The sequence below is a fragment of the Harpia harpyja genome, chromosome 13, assembly GCF_026419915.1.
Source record: "Harpia harpyja isolate bHarHar1 chromosome 13, bHarHar1 primary haplotype, whole genome shotgun sequence".
Classification (NCBI taxonomy): domain Eukaryota; kingdom Metazoa; phylum Chordata; class Aves; order Accipitriformes; family Accipitridae; genus Harpia; species Harpia harpyja.
The window spans coordinates 3949066-3968025 of NC_068952.1; the positions used below are offsets into that span (position 1 = coordinate 3949066).

The 18960-nt window shown below is 42.3% G+C and overlaps 1 protein-coding gene and 1 long non-coding RNA gene across 6 annotated transcripts in view; both read right to left on the reverse strand.

Annotated features, from left to right (window-relative positions):
- STON1 (stonin 1) overlaps nt 1-18960 on the reverse strand; it is a 46872-nt gene that overhangs the window by 13834 nt on the left and 14078 nt on the right. For 3 of the 5 annotated variants that reach the window (XM_052805639.1, XM_052805636.1, XM_052805637.1), the window contains exons 3-5: nt 9531-9733; nt 9047-9147; nt 4886-8941 (exon numbers count right to left, since the gene is read on the reverse strand). In XM_052805639.1, the coding sequence (XP_052661599.1) occupies nt 9073-9147; nt 9531-9733 (278 nt within the window). In that variant the 3' untranslated portion in view covers nt 4886-8941; nt 9047-9072. Of the gene's footprint in view, nt 1-4885; nt 8942-9046; nt 9148-9530; nt 9734-18960 lie in introns of those variants that run through there. The other 2 variants (XR_008237899.1, XM_052805640.1) reach the window with 2 other exon arrangements.
- LOC128149972 (uncharacterized) lies at nt 12843-18958 on the reverse strand. Its single transcript, XR_008237900.1, has 2 exons — nt 14190-18958; nt 12843-14028 (listed from the first exon to the last, which is right to left on the reverse strand). It is a non-coding gene; the product is annotated as an uncharacterized LOC128149972 (long non-coding RNA).

Here is an 18960-nt window from a genome sequence, read left to right on the forward strand (position 1 = left end):
TCAGGTTGACAGCGTGTCTCTGTATTTGCATATACCTAGCACATCCCACCAGCACAAGGCACTGCGGGCATACCTCATGAGTTGTAAATTATACCCTTTGTATTGCCAGGGAATACCAAAGCTCCTGTCACCAAGGTCAATGTGTCAGCTCCCTTCATGCAAGGGACAGCAGATTAAGCCTACTGATTGTACACAGCTATCTCTGAGGAGAAAGTAAAAACTGGGAATGGGAATAGAACTTTCCAGACCACACAGGGAGGTTGCAGAGGGTGCTTCCTGGTAACCAAGGCACTTAAGCTTTCATCCGAGGTCTAGCAAGCAACATACTTTATGTAATTTCTTTTACAAATTCCTAGAGAACGTGTCTTTTCATCCAAGCGCTGTGAGCACTGTCAACTGAACAGCATGAGAAAGTCTGCTATATACTGAAAAAATTCAATCTTCTCTGAGCAAGAAAAAAATATTAAAATATCTGTGAATAGCATTAATCATACTGACTGGCTAGCTTTGATATTGGTCATCTTAACCTAGTATCGGTGTCCCGCAGTATAAAGTGCAAGCCTGTAGTGATTTTCATGCTTATGGATTTTGTTAATATTTAACCCCTCTTTTAAGAGAAGAAACTGAGGCACAGACACACCAAATACCTTGCCCAAGCTCACAAATGGCAATTGGGAACAGCATCCAGGTTTCAACAGTCTTGGTTCAACTTCCAATCCAGCTCTTCCCATTGCGATCTCTTTAACAGCTCACAGGAGTTTTAGAAGTCAGGCTATCGAAAAGATTAGCATGCTGTTCAAACCCTCCTGATTTTTCAGGGTTTTTGTCAGCATTTGGGATAGTGCTGCTTAAGGGCACCTCAAACATTCGTTTACTGGACAGGTTTTAATTTGTAATTATTTATACTCCTCTTGGTACATGATGTCTAGAGAAGATTTATTTTTGGATGATGAACCTTTATTAATCATTTAAAAAAAAAAAACGTTTTCAAATGCCTTCTTTCTAGAAACGGAGAGCCCTCAGCAAACTCAGATGCTTGGTAATGAATGCCCTCTTCTGTTTAAATCTAGTATTGCTGCTGTAGAGGAACATGGCTACTCAACCGCAGCACTGCAGAATTCTTTCTCAAGGCATATTTTACAAATACCATCTTGCCTTTCTTTCTAAGTAAAAGCAATCATTCTTAGGAGGAACCGGTTGCAGAATCCAGGTAGTCCTCATGAAGATGCCTTGACACGGGCAGAACTGTAATTTCATTTTAAAGATATTCTCTAACATGCTCCCTTTGTTTTCAGCTGTTGACTCATAGATGTACTGCACTCTAGTCTCATAACCAATTTTATTAACAGCATGATTTTGTTATAAGCGCCGTCATTTCTGTCAGAGTTCTGAGACAGGTAACACTGGAACCTGTGATTTGTTCCTCTTTCATTTATCATGTGTGACTCCTGGTTCTTCAAAGGCCTTTCCTTTTTTACCTGATTTAAACCACTTTATCAGAGGAACCATAGAAAGAGCTGTCCCTTAATTCAATTTAATGACAAATTTTCAGGACTTTGGGTGGCATAAGAAGGGCTCTGACCTGTACAAACTGCTATATAAAAATGGCAGTCCTGATGGATTGAATATACTGAATAGTACTGTGTATCTCAGCTCCTTGATAAGCCAGGAGACTTGCGTAGTATGAGTAAGCCTAATTAAGGATGAAATAAGCCTGGCCTCTCCTAAATACTCATCCTAATACATATGCCTTATGTGGAGAGAAAACCTCAAAGGGAAACAGCACCCACCAGCCACTTCACTGTCCTTATTCTTGTCCCTGCTTTCTACCACACTCCTGCTGGTGCCCAGCTCAGCGCTCGTCTCCTGTTCCCTCACCTCCTTTGCTGTCTGCCTTTTTTCCCTGGGTATGACGTACAGATGTTTATAGCACCCTCTTTCCCCAGAGAGACCCCAACCTCCTGCCCTGTGCCCCCAAGAAGAGCCCCAGTCCAGCTACCTCCTCTTTTGTCTGCTTTGTCTTCATCGCTCTCCAAGTCCCTTCCCTGCCATGGTGTTTTATCCCTCCTTCATCAATGGTTGAAATCCCACTCCCTCCTCACCTGTCTGTAATTGCCACTTACCTGCTCCTGGGCTCCCCGGCTCCAGTGGGGAGGGACTAGCTACAGGGGCGTGCAGAACCCCACAGAGGCAGGGTGCAGGGGGAGAGTAAATGCCAGAAACATCATTTCTCCTTATTTGAATTAGCTGCTGGAAGTTCATAGTCGAGCAGACGATTGCAGAAGTCCAGCAGGTTTAGTGCAAAGTTAAATAAGAGCAGAGCAGCATGTTTTGGTCAAGGCCAATTTGTTCGGTCTAACTTTGCATTTGGTAATTTGGAGAGGAATAAAGCTGAGCGACCACAGTAACCCCTTTCACCAGCAGTCGGTTTTGCGGCACCAACCGTACCACTACAATCATCCAGCAAGTGACTTTGAGAGACAGGCTGAAGCACAGCTTAGCAGTCAGATTCTCCTTTTTACTGCCTAATTGATACCAGTTTAGGTCTACTAAAGAATAACTCAGATGTATGGAAACTAACCTGCATTGCCGTATTGGGTCTTGGAAGCATTTATGGGAGGATCTCAATATTTGCTCAAGGTCATCTTCCTGAGCTTCCCTTTCTGAGCAAACGTGGTTGGGCTCTGGCTGTCCTAATACTTGACAACAATTCAACTTTTCACTCTTCCTCCTTGTCCCCCACCCCCACCTCTACTTTTGTGTAGATCTACCTGAAGTAGATCTTCTGCACACCCCTTTTGACATTATAACCACACAATTAGCAGCAAAGATATTCAGTAATGGCTTTCCATGAAGGGGCTAAAACAGCCTTTCACCTTTTCTCTCCAGGCAGTGGATGGCTCCCTCCATTTCAGATGAACAGTCATCTAAATCCTGGTGTCAGTACTTACGTTTAGACAGTAAAATCTACTCAACATTACAGATGACTTGACAGATGAAGGTCCCTCCCTAGAGAGCAGTCCAACAAGGTTACAGTGGTAGCTTACCTCTGGGTATCATCAGACTAATGCCCAAGTTCTTGCTTTAAATCCTCCCTGTTCCACTGCTGGGTTTTATTTGATATTTTTATTGCATCTCTTACAGCATTACTTTGTCGCTGGTCCCTTGCATGAGCAAGATCTTCCTGTCTGGGAAGATAGGCTACCATTACCGACAGCTGTACAGATGTGTTGCAGGGATGCTGAAGACAGATGGAGCAAGTTCTTCTGCTTGGCGTGCAATGGCAGCACGTACTCTATGAAAGCAGGGCCAGCTGGACGGCACGGTGCTGCCCTGAGCTGTGGCATGCCACAAGCAGGCACCAGCGTGGCTTGTTCAGGTAGGGCACCTCTCACTGTGCCCCATCAGTCTCACAGCCACCTTGCTGTGTCTCTGGTGGCTCTGCCCACGTCCCCCCTTCTTCAGCTATTCCCGACTCTTCCTCCTCCCCACCCCAGGAGAGCATGCGGTTCATTTTTCCCCCCTGCGGCTACTTGCAACTTTGTTCTCAATACCTTCCTTTGAAGGCACTTCTCTGCATGGGTTCCACACCGTTTTTCTATTTCAGTCCCTTTTATAGGGAAGCTTTTCACCTTGACTTAAGAGAGGCAGCAGTTCTCCTTAGCCCTTGCAAACAAGCTCTGCCTGCTGCCCTTTCCTTCTGCCAACTCCCTGCTCACTCCCTGCCTCCTCCCTCTTACCTCCACTGCCAGTCACTCATTGTGGGTCTCTTCCACTCCCAGCACATCCCCGCTTCTGATTTTTTCCCCCCAGACTTCTATTGTTGATTATGGAAATGGAAGTGAAAGTTATTCTATATTAAACGGAAAAGACCATCACAATGCAATGTAATGCTAGACTGTACCTACCCACAACCAGAAATACCTAATCTCTCTGGCTTTTGTGGGATGGCAAAGCAGAATTTGAGCCAATGCTTTTTCTTTTATTTCTACCAGTAAGGCTTCAGCAGGGAGTGTGAACATCACTTACGTGTTATGATCGTTATTGTAAAAATTACAGGTTGTTTTTACTAAAGAAGGAACAGGGCTATAAAATAGCACAGACTAGGCATAGCACATACTAGGAAACTGTCTCAAAAATAAATGTTTTCATGTTTTTACTTGTAGTCTAGCAATTTACCATCTTACTTTTCATGTACCTGAATCATATTGTTCACTGATACTTTTAAACATTGCAAACTGTTTAAGCTCTGGAAGGGGTCTGTACTTCTACTAGACAACTGCTTTCTACATGCAGGTGCTCACTGAAGGACAGAACTCCCATGAAGTGAAAATGGATGTTAACTGTATTTCCCAGTGTATCCCAGAATAGCTGACGGGTTTGCTGAGGGGCAGCAGCAAAGGACAAGTGGCATGGTTATTTTATACTTTAAGCCCATTCTTTGGATGCTGCCCCACAAACCCCTGCCTTATTCCCCTATTTCCCCACAGAGGTTTCACTATTGCCCTAGTAACAGCTCATTTCAAGAACAGGCTTTGAAATTTGTGAAAGTCTTAAACAGTTGTCGCTACATTATATTCAAATATCCCAGAGAGATCAGAGGAAGCACTCAACAGGAAAAAACATGGTATTCTTTGGCTTACTATTGTTATGCAAATAAGCCAGGAAAAGGGCCTGCCATAAATGATCATTAATGGAATATAGTACGTTGTTCAGCTTTCTGCAACTAGCTTTATCTCAGACGAGGAGTGATGTCCCACACACACACAGACTAGAACTGCCCTTTCTAATAAACTGCAATACCTGATGATACAAGATCAACCAGTTAATTATAGTAAATGTAAAACAAGCTTGATAAATTTCTAGTGAGGGGACAAGAAACTGCTAGTTTGAAATACAACTTTATTTTTTTAATCAATATGCAATCTACAAAATGTTATTACAAGATTATCAGCATGATCTGTTTATACTTATACTGACAAAAGAACCAAACAAAATTATATTTTCCATTAAAAATAACAGCACTGCTTCAGAGTTATCAAAATTATAGCTAAGAACTACTAACTGCAGCAGTTAGTCACTGTGTTTAGTCAACAAAAAGACAAATAAATGTAAAATAGAGGTGTGGACACCAATACTGCGGCTAAGAAGTCCATCAAGTAAAATAAATGCAACTAAAAGCAACACGTGAAAACACGTTTTCAGATGTAAAGTACTTTTGGACAATTAATACGGAATCTGGGGAAAAAAAGCAAGGAGCATAAGGATGACAGAGGCTTGGCATCATGTTCAGTGGAGTGCACCATCATCCTCATTTCTCGAGAGCTGCTACACAGGGGCAGCCAGAGCATCGTTCCCAATCGCTGCAAAGCTTCAGCTCTGACACCCAATAACACCTCTTTTCCTCTCTTTTGTGCTCTTTTCTGGTTGGAATAAGCAAGCATTGCAGGTTGCTTACTTACTAGCATCAAGAATCTTCTATAGTGGTTTTTTTCTGCCCATTACCACTATTCCTTTTTTTTTTTTTTGCCTCTCGTTTATTCTTAGAGACTTTGATGCAGATCCCATTTTGTCAGTTAAAAGACTTCCATTGAGTTCAATGGGTGTTTGAATCCAAAATCACATCAAGTACCATTTACCTACAGTAATACAATTAGTATGAGAAAGATGAATGCAAAGATAAAGTTTGTCGGTTTCAGCAAATACAACACTTTGTAAATAAGGCAAACACACTATAAAAATAGCTGTTCTCATTGATTTTGGTTTAAATTATAAAATATGCCAAACCCTGCTGGTCCTTTGTGAAGGAAACACAGATACTATCTAAATACTGCCCTGTAGTAAATGTCAACGAAGTGTCAGCATCTTAAGTGACCCAAACAGTTGGAAGCATTTCAGTGACTGCAGGCACTAGCTGTGGGAAGCAGAGATCAGATACATGTGAAACCTGGTTCCTCGCACGATGCCAATGCACCTCATGGGTTATTTAAAGCTCCAGTCCTTCCGCTAGCTGGACACTGAGCATCACAACAGCTTAGAGCAACTGCTCCTCATCTCCATTCCCCTCCCAAAATTACAGTTAGACTACTTATAGCCCAGATTTCTGAAGAATCAAAGCCAGTATGTTTACTCACTGTCACCTGCTGTAGCGCTCGTAGAAAATGTTAGCAAAGGGTCTTAAATATTGAGAATATTTGTTCAGTAGGTTATACTCAAGGACATCAGACAATGCAGAAGAAAGGGGAAGCCAGAGTGCTTCTGCTTTGGCATGTTGTAATAGAATAGGAGGTTAGAATCTGATGGGGGGAAAAAAAGTTAGACAACCCAAACTTTCTTTCACTAAACTATAGCCTGTTTTTAAATATTCTGACAGCAAGGCATACAAACATCAGTTTGAGACTGTACAGGGTAATTATTCAGCCTTAGGCTGCACTAATTGTCAGGTTTAAACTGAAAGCCATGCATTAAACAGAGTAACTTTCTTTCAGTGTGGCAATATTTCCGTGGAATTAATTCCCTGTGATCCTGATCCAATTCCGATTAAAGTTAATGGCAAGTCTTGCAGGCCTCGGATGGAAATCCAAGAGTCTGCAATATAGGTAAAGCTGTAGCTTGACCCTTTTATGTTAATGAGTTCAGTAAGGCTGAATGATCATTTGCACCATACCAGATATAATACAGACACACTAGCTGGAAAGATGACTTGTAATGTGGCTGTTCATCACTTAGGCCATTCAAGACAATAGCTCATATCTTGAGGGGTCAACACTACATGGGCTTCTTAAATACATCCTGAGATACAGCAGACACCTGACAGAAGAAAAGCAGCCGTTGCTTCTGCAGGACCCATACCACCACCAGGTACCGAATGGTCAGGAGATGAGTGTTGCAAATGGGGATCCTGCGGTGAAAGAGTTCCAGAACAGCCTGGCTGTCCCTCGTTCTTAAAAACAGAAAAATAGGGGCCAGCTGGGCAAGGCAGGCTTTGGACAATAACCACTGCTAACAGATTTACTGAATTAGCTGTATTAATGCCAATCAAAACAAGTCAGCCTCAGACAAAGGTTAGTGCAGGTATCTGCAACACATATTTTGCTTCCTCTGCTTTACCAAGCAAAGAGGTTAATAGATATTGTAGCTCTAGTATAACCATGGACTTCAGCAAGCTGTAGAGCTCTGCTGTGATGCTAAGTGTAAACACTTTGCCCTAGCGCATGCTGTGCCCCTTAGTTCAGCTGAGAAGTATATAAACCAAAATTAAATACGAACAAAACAAACCAAACAACTTGAGGGTCCTAATGGCTTCTCAAGTCAAAACACTGATGGAGGATGCAACAGCTGAGACGTATTTGGATCACTACTACATTCAAATGCTTGCTTAGATTTACAATAATATAATCTGCTAATAAAAAGGGATATCTAGAGAAGCCAAAATACCATAATAGTCTATTTGGGGCTTTGGCAATGCAATACCCATAAAGAACCTGCCCTCAGGACTTACTATGGAATCTATTACCCATTTCATTCTCAGCTTCTAAATGGGGGGAAAAGTTTATTGTGATGAACTAGGTTCATATTATGGCCTTCTGTTTGCTCAGACTGGTAGTTTTCTCAGTGCATATCCCACATATTTCTACTTTTGGGGAATAACATTTATCTGTATTTTTACACAGTGTTCATATAAACAGTTACAAGCTGTGACAAAATATAAAGTGAGACTTAGTGCATTACTATATTTTTGTTCTCCACTAATTTCAATTTGAAGTGAGGATAACTTTAGGAAAACTGCAGGGGGGAAAAAAAAAGTATCATCAGGACCATTTTTTTAATTTCTCAGATTTTTTCAGACCTGGAATTACAGCCCACAGAAAATGACAAAGGGGATAATGGCTGAGGGGAAGCATTAAAACCTTTCCCTAAATGCCAATAGTTTGTTTAAAATACACTTAACACATTGATACAGGATTAATAGCTCAAGCTGCCTGCTGAAGCGTCACAGCTTCACTTCCCTTGCGATTGTCCATTCCTGCATTGTTTCCCCACAGAAAACGCCTTTAGAGTCAGTAGCATGAAACCATCTCCCTTCCCATGCATGGAAAGACTGTCTTAAAAGTTACTCAAAGCAACAGCTCCTGCAGTTTCCAAACCAACATCTGGAATTTGCATCCTAAAGGAGACCCAGAGCAAATAGCAGCAACCAGCCCTTTCTTCAGTTTGTGGGGAAAATCCTCCACTGGTGTAAATTCTCACAGCTTCATCAAATGAAATGGGCCTGGACTGATTTATGCTTGCTGAGGATCCACCCCTTGTCTCACTTGCTGCAGTAGTGAAAAAGATTTGTCTAATGCTGGCACAGAAATTTCAATCACATCTGCCATATGGTTTTTTTGCCCAAGAGATTACTTTGAGTGAACCTATAAAGTGCTGGGGGGGAAACACTCGCAGCCACAGAAAAATGAAGAATATTATTGCAGAGGAACTTTTCCCATTTTACCAATGAAATCACCCAGTTTCCACCTCATTAATTGAGGCTCTTGTCAAGAATAATATTACGACTTGTTCTGTTCACATATATCAAGGGGAGCAGAAACATGAGGGACTTCACTTTTCAAACACCATTAAAAAAAGGTCCTGCTGGATCTTACAAAGATGCTGGTCTGCACATAAGCACTCTGGCAGTTTTTATTGCTGAATATTATATGTCCAAGTGACATGAACTCTTTGAGTAGAACCATTAGGTTTCAATATGGAGTATGAGATCATTCCCAAGTTATAGATACACAACAGGAAAATAATATATTACAATCAGTCAATTAAGTGCTCACATCCTGCAACTCTTTACAAGGAGACCTTACTCATACCAGTATTCCCATGACAGGAAGTTTTCTTGAACGCAGGCCAGTCAAACGAGTACTGATTTGCGGAATCAAACCCAAGAGCACTAAAAAAAAAAAGAAAAAAATCAATGACCATGTTTATCCTAAACTAGGTCACTGCGCTTCTTCTAACAATAGAATTTCCTATGTAAATTGATTCCTACTAATACCCTATGACGGTGCCTCCTGTCCTCTTTTACTGCATTAGGCAGTTGCCAGCCTTATCTGGATCTTCTCCATCAAGCCTAATCCACTTCTTTTCAATTTCAACCTGTAGTTAGAAAGCAAACAAAAAAAAAACCCAGGTAGAATTAGCAAATAATTGGGCATTGAAAGTGTGAACTGCAACAACAGCATGAATAAAAGCTTTGACACAGAATCAAAACATTTCCAGACCCAACAGATTTCAAAACCACTACTCCCAAAAATAGCTCAACTGAGGAAAAACAACGCTGCATTTGCAGTTCTGTTTTTCAGCATCATCTTTGATCAGACAAGGAATTATTTTTTAATGATTCTTTTGCTCAAAGTCATTATCACAAATATATGTAAGATATGTTTAGAATACAAAGCGCATTCGCTTTGCAAATACTGTATGGGGGAGTGGGGAGGAAGAAGAGGAGGAAAACACTGAAAACATAGCCCTGAAAATACCTGGCAATTGTAAAAAGCTTTCTGGACTACGTGTTTCTGGGGTTGCAGATCGCTCTCTATGCCCAGTGACTTGACTTCTGTTCCTGAGGCACAGGTGTCATGGACAACGAACTGGACAGTAGCAAATGGATACCAGTCAAAAGGTATTTCCTGGTCTGATCCGAGTTCCAGTTTGTAAGACAGGCTGTGTGGATGATCTGAACCTTGGAAAATAATAAAAAAAACCATAACACACCATCAGTTAATTATCTTTTCTTTGTTTACACTGCAAGGTTAATCTGCTAGCAAGAGAGCACAGCTCTATCTTTTATTAAAGCAGAGCTGTTACGGTATAAGATTTTTCTATCTATAATCTTTTGCTACTTGGGCATAAGGTGGCCCCTTACTAATTTTTTGTCTGCTTCAGCACACTTTTCACAATCATTGCAGTTTTACAAATTAATTTACACAAGATTTACCAGATCCTTCCAGCTTCTGATTGAGATAAGAGTATTACAAATGTAGAGGTTGGTTGCTAAATTCAGACTGTTAGGGAAGAATCTCAGTTTTCCCTTAAAAATACACTTCTTACTCTTGTAGAAAAATAAAAACTGGAAGGCCCCAGCTTAGCCAAGGCAGCGATGCTGCCCTGTGTCCAACAACCACCCTTTCCAGAGCACTCCGCTATAGGAATTTTACTGGCACGTTTATTTCAAGTACTACAGCTATCTTGTGTAACATCATTTATTACAGTATGTCTATGGCAGGAAGATAAAGGCGCAGCTCAGGGTGCTGCTCAAACAAGATATATCCCAGCTGCCAGGATAAGGGCTACCTGGACTGCCTTTCTAGCTTGGTTTGTTATTGGGAAAAGAACATACCCCATTTCTTCCAGACAAAAGTATTGCTAAAGTAACTGTCATGTTATAAAGCAGAGTCATGAAGGACTGCCCAAGTAGCGCAGCATATTCTAAATTACTTTAATCCAGCCTTAGATCCTAGGGATCACTTGCTTTAGCATTCCTTATATATGGCAATGGTAAGGGAAAGCATTTCTCCTTCTCCTGGCACACAGGAACACCAGGGTGAACAGCCTGCTTTCCAAAGAATCTGAGCATGAAAGCAATATAATATAATATAATATAATATAATATAATATAATATAATAAAGAATCCTTTATATTGCAGCTGCCTCTCCAAATTCTTCAGGGCAAAAAGTAGTAATTCTGCATTTCTCATCCTCTCCAGGATTTTAAGCATCAGCGTAGACAACTAACTACCATTTGGCTGCAGGCAGAAAAAAAGCAGAGAGAGGATTGGCTGTATTTTGTCAAAGGCAAGCCTGACAGTGTATATTTGGTTCTCATCCATTACACTGAACGGCATCCCGAAGTTCAGGCAAATATCCCATTCTTTATGCACTGGCTTTCTCCGGTGGCAGGAATCAATTTCGTATCAGAATGAAGGAAATACTGAAGATGGAGTTAACATACACTGAGCTTTATCCATCCCATGGGAAAAATCGCTATAATACTCCACGTCCACAGGCTCACGGGCATTTCATAAGGCAAAAATGAATGAAAAAAGCGACATCTCCATTGCTGCTGGGAGCCTTGGGCTGGGTGCATCCGCTGGTCTGTGCTGCAGGTTTTCCCTGCAACCTGCCTGAGCCAGTTCTGATTATAGGAGGTAATTTACGTCTGAGCAGTTTGATGGGCAGAGTTCTGTCACACGTGTGTCTGACTTCACCAGAGCAAAGTCTAATTCAATAAACCGTCCTCCAGATTTCATTCCAAGTCCGGCATAAAGTCAATGGGTCCCCAAAAATCAAGGTTTAAAGAGCATGAAATTCATGTTTGTCTTAATGATACTCACTGAAATACTTAACATTTTGTTTTCCTTTTGACTAATTATATAATTAGTATAATGAATAATTCCCTCCCTCTTCCTTGCTGTTACACTCAACAGCACAGTTAAAACTTGACTGCCTGGAAGAAAAGGTGAGGGAAGGGGAGAAAGGAGTAGGAAGTGTCCTCTGGATTATCAGCCCCTGAACTTCAGGTGGGGAGGTCTCCAACTCTTTTTCTCCCCGCTTCTTTTTTCCACGTTTAATAACAACAACAATAATCAGTAGCTTAAAAAGCTGTTTGCTGACTGCAAAAGCGTTCCTCTCCCTGTTCGGTTGACCCCAAAGGCACGCACACAGAAACACAGCAGCATTTACAGCCACCACTTCGGACAAGGGGCATGTCACTGGACAACTGCAATCCTTCACCACCTGGACTCTGTATGTGGCTGATTTACAAGCATCCCCTGCAGGCTTGCTTCCAGCAGTACATCACATCCAAGCCTTGTCCTAAATGCTGCTTCTTTACATAACTACTTGTAATGTTCAAAGAAAACCTGAACTGGGTTTCAGAAAATAATGCTATATACACACCAGCTAGAATCCTGCACCATGGAAGAGTATCAAACACTAGCCGTGAAGTGTCCCAGGCATCTTTAAAGAAACGTGTATCACAATGGAGAGGCAGCAACTGCTCCCCATGTAACACTAGCTACTTCTTTCTACCAAAGCACAGCTCTAATACATGCTCATAATGAATTGGCTACAGAAATTGTAGGAAGAGGTAATACAACTTGCACTCATAAATGCAAGGGCAGATCCATAAAAGGGACTGGTAGGGGATCACTGCAACAAAAAATGTGTAGGTCCCGAGTTTTGGGAATGAAGCTCCCCTAAATATGTCCAGTACAACAGCAGCTTTAAGGTGACTGGGGAGAAGTAGGTGCCCAGCAACGGCCATCACCAAAGCCAGCACAGAGGGAGGGAAACCAAACTGAGCAGGACAGGCTGGAGAGATCGAATGGAAAAACTTCACCCCTCCTTGCAGACTTTATAACCCACCTGGCGCACCAGTCAAGGCACAACGCTTTACAAGCCCACGCACTTAAAAAATGACAACCACCACCCAAACCATGGCCTGTGAGCAAAAGCAGCAGCACTGTCACCTCGTTTTTATGTAATAACCTACCGCTCAGTTCACTTGCACATGAATCGGGCTCAGTCACCCACGCAGCTATACGGCAAGGCTGGTATGGGGGTGGAGCAGGAGGTACTGACTGCGATTTGTGCTAAATCAGTGCTCCCGGTGTGTGCAAGACATTACTCATGCCTCTGAGCACACTACAGGACAGGGTCCTTCAAGGCACTAAAGCACAAAGATACCCAGTTTGCAAGCCCACGAAGGTCGTAGGCAAAGGAGTGCAATGCCAGGGGCACGCAGCGTGTGGCTAAAGTCTCAGGACAGTAAGACAATACACAGAGACAGATAAAACTATAGGATTAGGGACTTTATTACTGAAATAGAGGAGGGAACAACATCAGAAACAAGAGTTACGGCCACCTGCCAACCCGCTGAGAACGAAGTTGGTACACTACACAAGCGTGAGTAGGAGATGGTGCTTCATCACTCATGTACACAGGGACAGGCAGATCTGTATACCTCTGTGATGTGGGCCTTGTCCACGATCTGCTGCTGGTCATCTCTTGCTGTGTCCAAGCCCATTTCTCCTGCACTAACACTCCCTTGGTCCACAGTCCCTCTTCCAGACTGCCTGGACATGGTGGAACGAGCCCCTGTTGAGGTGGGACTCTCCATCCTTGAATCTGCCACCGTCCCAGCAACAGCTGTGGTGACAGCAGCACCAGCGGTGAAGAAGGCCATAAGAAGCACCCCGTTCCAGAGCCAAACTGTGAGATGTCATCCCCATCTGTGGCACCACAACCCAACTGAGCTGTGCTCCTCTTGGCTCCCAGGACCTGCTCCACTCTCCTGTGGCGGTGCCAGGATATAGCTTGGCAACACACTTACTTGACCTGGTCTTTGTGCTGTTAGCTGGGTTGGGATGTGCAGACTGTACAACATCATCCACAAGTGAAGTGTCCTGCAGAAAACAGCAGGGATTGCAACACTAAGATGGCACGTCATGCCTTGGCCAGGAAAGCAGCACACTCTGCCTCTGGGGCTATGGTTGACCAAGGATCTGAGGAGAAAGGGTTTGTTGAAGAGCAGTAACATCTTGTTTGGAGTCCATTTGTGGTAGTAGGAAAATGGTGTAGATCTAAGGGCTTTTGGAGATCAAATTCAGCATCTTCTTGTTGTGGGAAGGAGGCCTATGAAGAAACAAGTAGCAATGGGAATTGTCTGGAAAATTATTTTGTCTTCTGAGAAAGGGAATCCAGAAATAACCACTGCTTGGAATTTTCCTGGGCAGGTATCTGATGGTAAATGTTGGATGATAGATGTCCACTTGAGCCCAGGCATAAATGGGACGTTCCTCATGGTCTGCTGCTAAAGGCTGCTCTGTTAGACATGGCACGGTTGTGATTCAGTACCATATAGTCCTTAAACCCCCCCCCCCCGCGTGTATATTCCAGCTAACCCACACCCATGAGGTAGTCTCAGTGTTGGGATCCAGTGAATTCTGGGGTCCTTCCTTTCCCCTGGGTGGCAACCTGCAAAGGCAGAGACGGCAGTTTTGGAATCTGGGTAAGGCTAATGCCCTGGGTCCTCTGGAGCAGCCTCCACTGGACCTTTTTGCCTACTCCCAAAACACAGGGTTCTCCCAGTCCATCCATCTCCTGTACCAACGTCAATGTCAGAAGGAGGTACTCACCACTTCACTTGCGGAGAAGTTCTTCTGCCCACTGCTGGGCTGTGCTAGGAGCATGGAGCAACTTCTTCCCATCGGCTGTCAGACAACAAAGTGATCGACCAACACTTTGGAAGACTGTGAGCATTGCCTTAGTTTTCACCTAAAACTGGCCAGTCCTTGTCGTCTCTGCTCCATGAAACTATTGCTTCCCAGGCCTTGTATTACACTGGAGTTAGAAGAAGAAAGAGAGGCTGCATATACAAAAAGATTCTTTTGCAAAAGAAACTGTAATGCTGAAAAAGCAAGATGTTGGCCAGAAAAAGAGAAAAGGTAGTGGTGCGGAAAGGCAAGTGATTTGGACTAGACACAGTGTAAGTTTGTACACCAAGCTAAGACAAGATATTCAGATGCAAGCCCAGCTATCCAAAATGTGGCCCATCAGACATCGTGGAGACATGACCATCTAGACTGATGAAATCGAATCACTCCTGAAAAGCAACCAGGTAATTTGGGGAGATAACTGAGCTTTTACTAGCTAACTTAGGAGACAGAAACCCTGTGGTTTACGTGTCTAGGCAACTTGTTAAGACTTTTGTGAATGGAGAGACCTAAATCTCTCCTGGTTTACAGCTGAAAATCTGGCTCTTAGCTCCTAAAAATGTTCCAAATTCTTGCTCTCTTCCTCTGAAGAATAACAACAAGTAAGCCAAAACAAACAAACAAAGATCAGTAAAACTATGAAACTAGATTCAAATTGCCGTTTAGCATTCATATAGCACTTCACAAACAATTAAACATCTAACTTTGCTGCATCTACTCACACTATGTAGCCCTTATTCACCTGTATGAGTAGTGTTCAGGCAACCTTGATCTGAGAAAGACTCATGAAGCCAAGCAATTTAGGCCCCCAAAAAATGTGATGGTTATTTTAGTTAAGTAGTAGTCATTCTGTTTTTGCCAAAATAGGTCCAGTTCTAAAAGTCTTATTTTCAACATGAAAACATCAACAATTACTAAGAACAGATTCACATTAGGATTGTTAGAAGTAAACAACTCCTGCAGCTATGTCTAAATGGGTGCATTTATCCAACCTTCCAGGAGAAATGCATAGGAAATAGGGGAGTGGGAAGGTACCGCCACCAAGGAGCAGTTTGCAATGGTGCTGGTGCCAGAAGGAGGTGGCTGGGCAGGGATGGAGCCCACCTGACAAAGTCATGGCTTGGAATTTCCACCTAGGCAGTTTAGAAAATAAGAAAAGCAGCAGCTGAAGGTTGCTGGGAACCACATCACCTCCCACACTGGAGTCCCTGCTCAGATGCTAAAAGGCTGCCAAGCAGCCACAAGCTCCCCTGGCTCCATTTCTCTGTGTTGTTTAATCACTGCTTTCCTCAGTGTGGCTCCATGATGAAGAAGAAAAGGAGAAATAATCAGCTGAAGAACTGTTGCTTTACACAGCTGCCCAAGGATGGAGGTGTCCTAGCAGGAAACACCACAGGGCACAAATTTACACAGCAAGGGATTAAAACACAGCGTTTCGAAGTCTAGTCTCTCTCCAGCTCCCTGGGTGACACAAGTGCATACAGCTTCTCCAGTGCAAAGACTGGCCCCAGTACTGTGCTGAAATCCTAACATTTTCTACATTTCCTTATATGATGCCCCAATTTCACAAATGTAGACTCAATCTGCAGAAATTTCATTGGATCAACCCTTTGAAGTCTATGGCTTTTTAACTTTTTTTCTTTCTTTAAGTAATGCTAACACTCTGGCTCCAAACTCTCCATTTATGTATCTGAATAAGCATAGGCAGCTTTTAAAAATCTGGGGTATATTGCAGCTCACATCGACTTCGCTTGGCCAGCACTCTTCCAAGGAAGCACTTTAGTAGAATCCAGTGGATACTAACATATTTTGATGTCTGTAAACAGAGTCACAGTATAACTGTAGGCAACCTTTCCTTTTCCCTTCTTTTTTTTAAGAAGGCTTGGACAAAGGCTTTTTGAAAGCAAAAGCCTCGGCATATTTTTCTCCCTGCAGTAAACGTATTATGAAAGTTTACATATCTCTATTAGTTTGACTGCCTCCAGATTTTTGGCACGCCTTGGGACAACTCTATTTTTAAACTCTTAACTGCATGCAGAAAACTTGATAGAGAGGTTTAAAATTTGACTGGGCAGTATTACTACCAAAATGTTTTTTCAAAAGCATACACGCTTCAAGGATACAAATGATTTTGCAGATCTCAGCCAGAGGAATTATTCAAATGTCAAAAGTTTAAGCTACTGGTAGAAAATAATGTAAAGCTGTAGAATGCCACAAAAAACAGTTCTTACTTTCAAATAATATAAAACTGAAGTTAATTGTGCACATCAAATCTTAAGGTAAATGAACTGCAGGGAATTAAAGACTTTGGAAGACTTATAATCTTCTTTAAAATTGCCTGACTAAATTGCTGACTTGATTTTGCAGAAGCAAACTTATGTTAAATAGCAAAGAATATTAAAAGCTACCCAGACAGTCAGTCCCATAAGCCTTGGGAAAACACATGGGTCACAGCAGCACAGTGCAAATCCTTGGAGCCTGGAGTGCAAGACACCCCTATCTACAGATTTTGAAGACCTGAAGAATTTTCTTCTGCCTACTAGTTCTCCCACATCTCTCCATCAACTCCTCTGCCCTCCCAGTCCATTTTCCAGTCTCCCCAACCCCTCCCTTACTGCCTCCCCTTATCTCGCCTCTCTCTGTCCTTTCTCCCCCCCCCATTAATTCTGGCTTGGCTCCCTGCCTTGTGTCAGCCCGTCTGCCGATGCTGCGGCTCCTCGGCTCTCCCGCTGCCCATCGCTTGGCAGCCACCGGCATCCTCTCCGAGCAGAGCATGAGATACCCGAGGAACAAGCAGCGTGTAAAAGGGAGGGCTCAGCCAATTCAGGAGGAACTATATGGCATTAGCCACAGGTCCAGGCCGACCAGAGCTTCTTCCAAAGGGAAAGAAGGGGAAAAAAACAGAGATGGCGTTAACGTGACGTCGTTTCCGAATCCGACCACAGTAGCGTTTGTGCTGTTCCCCCCGCGGTGCGCATCAATAGGAATTGAAAGGCACAGTTGCTCAAGGTTTGAGAGACCTCATCGCCTAAGCAAGACCCAGTCTGCACACAAAAGGGACCAGTATTTCCATGCAGCATCACTAGTAAAAATACTAGCTCTCGTCTGCCAACAGCCATGCAATAATTCATATTCTCACAACTGCCACATTAGCATGTTGATGTAGGATGCTTTCAAGTGCAGTTTTAATACCAAAAGCAATCCAGTTCATATATAAGCTCAGGATAATATTCCCTTTTCATTTGCTCCTGCCCCAGTTTTTCTGCCGATCTGTTACTTCTGCAACTGAAATATCAATCACAATTAAAATATCAAATATCAAACTGTAAAAAAAAAAAAAAAAAAATAAAATCATAATTACCTAAACAACAGGTCAGCTCAAATATAACTTACAATTAGTTAAAAATGAGGAAAAAAAAATCCTCGGGAATTTTTTTGCCTTTACTTTTTTTTTTTTTTTCTTTTTTTAATAGTCCTGAATGTTAACTCTCACCTGCACACACATCTAGCTGTCAGAACCTGGGAATGGATATGTCAACTTAGTACTAGCATACCTGAAACCAGGACTTAAGATTAAATCTTTTCTGGACATTTTAAAGAGGTAGTTAGTCCAGATAGTTAGGATACTACGAGACTAGGCCAATCCATTTGTTAATTCTACACACTTATCCCCTTCTTAAAAGTACAGATTTTACAGATATTTTAGGCAAAATGCTTTAACAGATGCCCTTGTCTTACACAGATTCCCAAAGCCTCAAATACACATAATGCATATCCAAGCAAAGGATCAAATGCCTTCACTCTACAGAACTTGAAGCAGAACACTGTATGCCTCAAGAATTTTTATGCCTTTAGAAAAATACTATATAGGGCTATTAATCTGGTAATGTGACTAAAAAATGGAATTTTAAACCCATGTGTTTGTATTTTCCTTCTCCAAAAAGTCATATTTTCTCCATTAGATTAAGGTAAACTAACTATTTTACTTAGTGGGAAATTAACAACTTCCATGTGCACAACTATAAACTTAGCTGGTTTTATTGCTGCAAGTTTTTAGTGAGGTACCACCATCAGAGAGAAATGGGAATAAAGTGGGAGGCATTTTTTGTCAGTGCAGTTATTGCTATGAACGTACAATCGCAATGCACAAACCCATAAAAGAGGTAATAGGTATTAGCCTTTGCAAAAGCACGGTCAGCTTCCTACAGCAAGTGCGACCACAGTACCTTCTAGTGATGTATCATACCTACCGTCTCGTAAATGATGCTAGAAAGCCAAGACCCAACAGTTACAATACCACCTTTTCTATTAACTCTGTGATATTGGGTGGGCAAATCATTTTACTTACCAGCATTTGCTTCCCATCCCACCATTGCCCAGCTGGTATATGCGAAGCATAAACCCTTCCCTCTTTCTTACTACAGACTTGAGGTTTACTCAGAATGCTGAGATCCACTTCCATGATACTGCACACTTATAATTACTGACAATAATACATCCGCCTCCATTGAATAAATTAGGAAAATGTCCTTAAAAAAAAAAACAAAAAAAAGGCTATATTCTCTTTTTCCTAAAAGGTTACTCCAGCTTTTACCAATACCACCGCACAGATAAAGACCCAAACTGTGGAAGCTGATGGAGGTACACAAGCATAAAAACAGTGCACCCAAGCCCATCATTTTATAGCACAAAT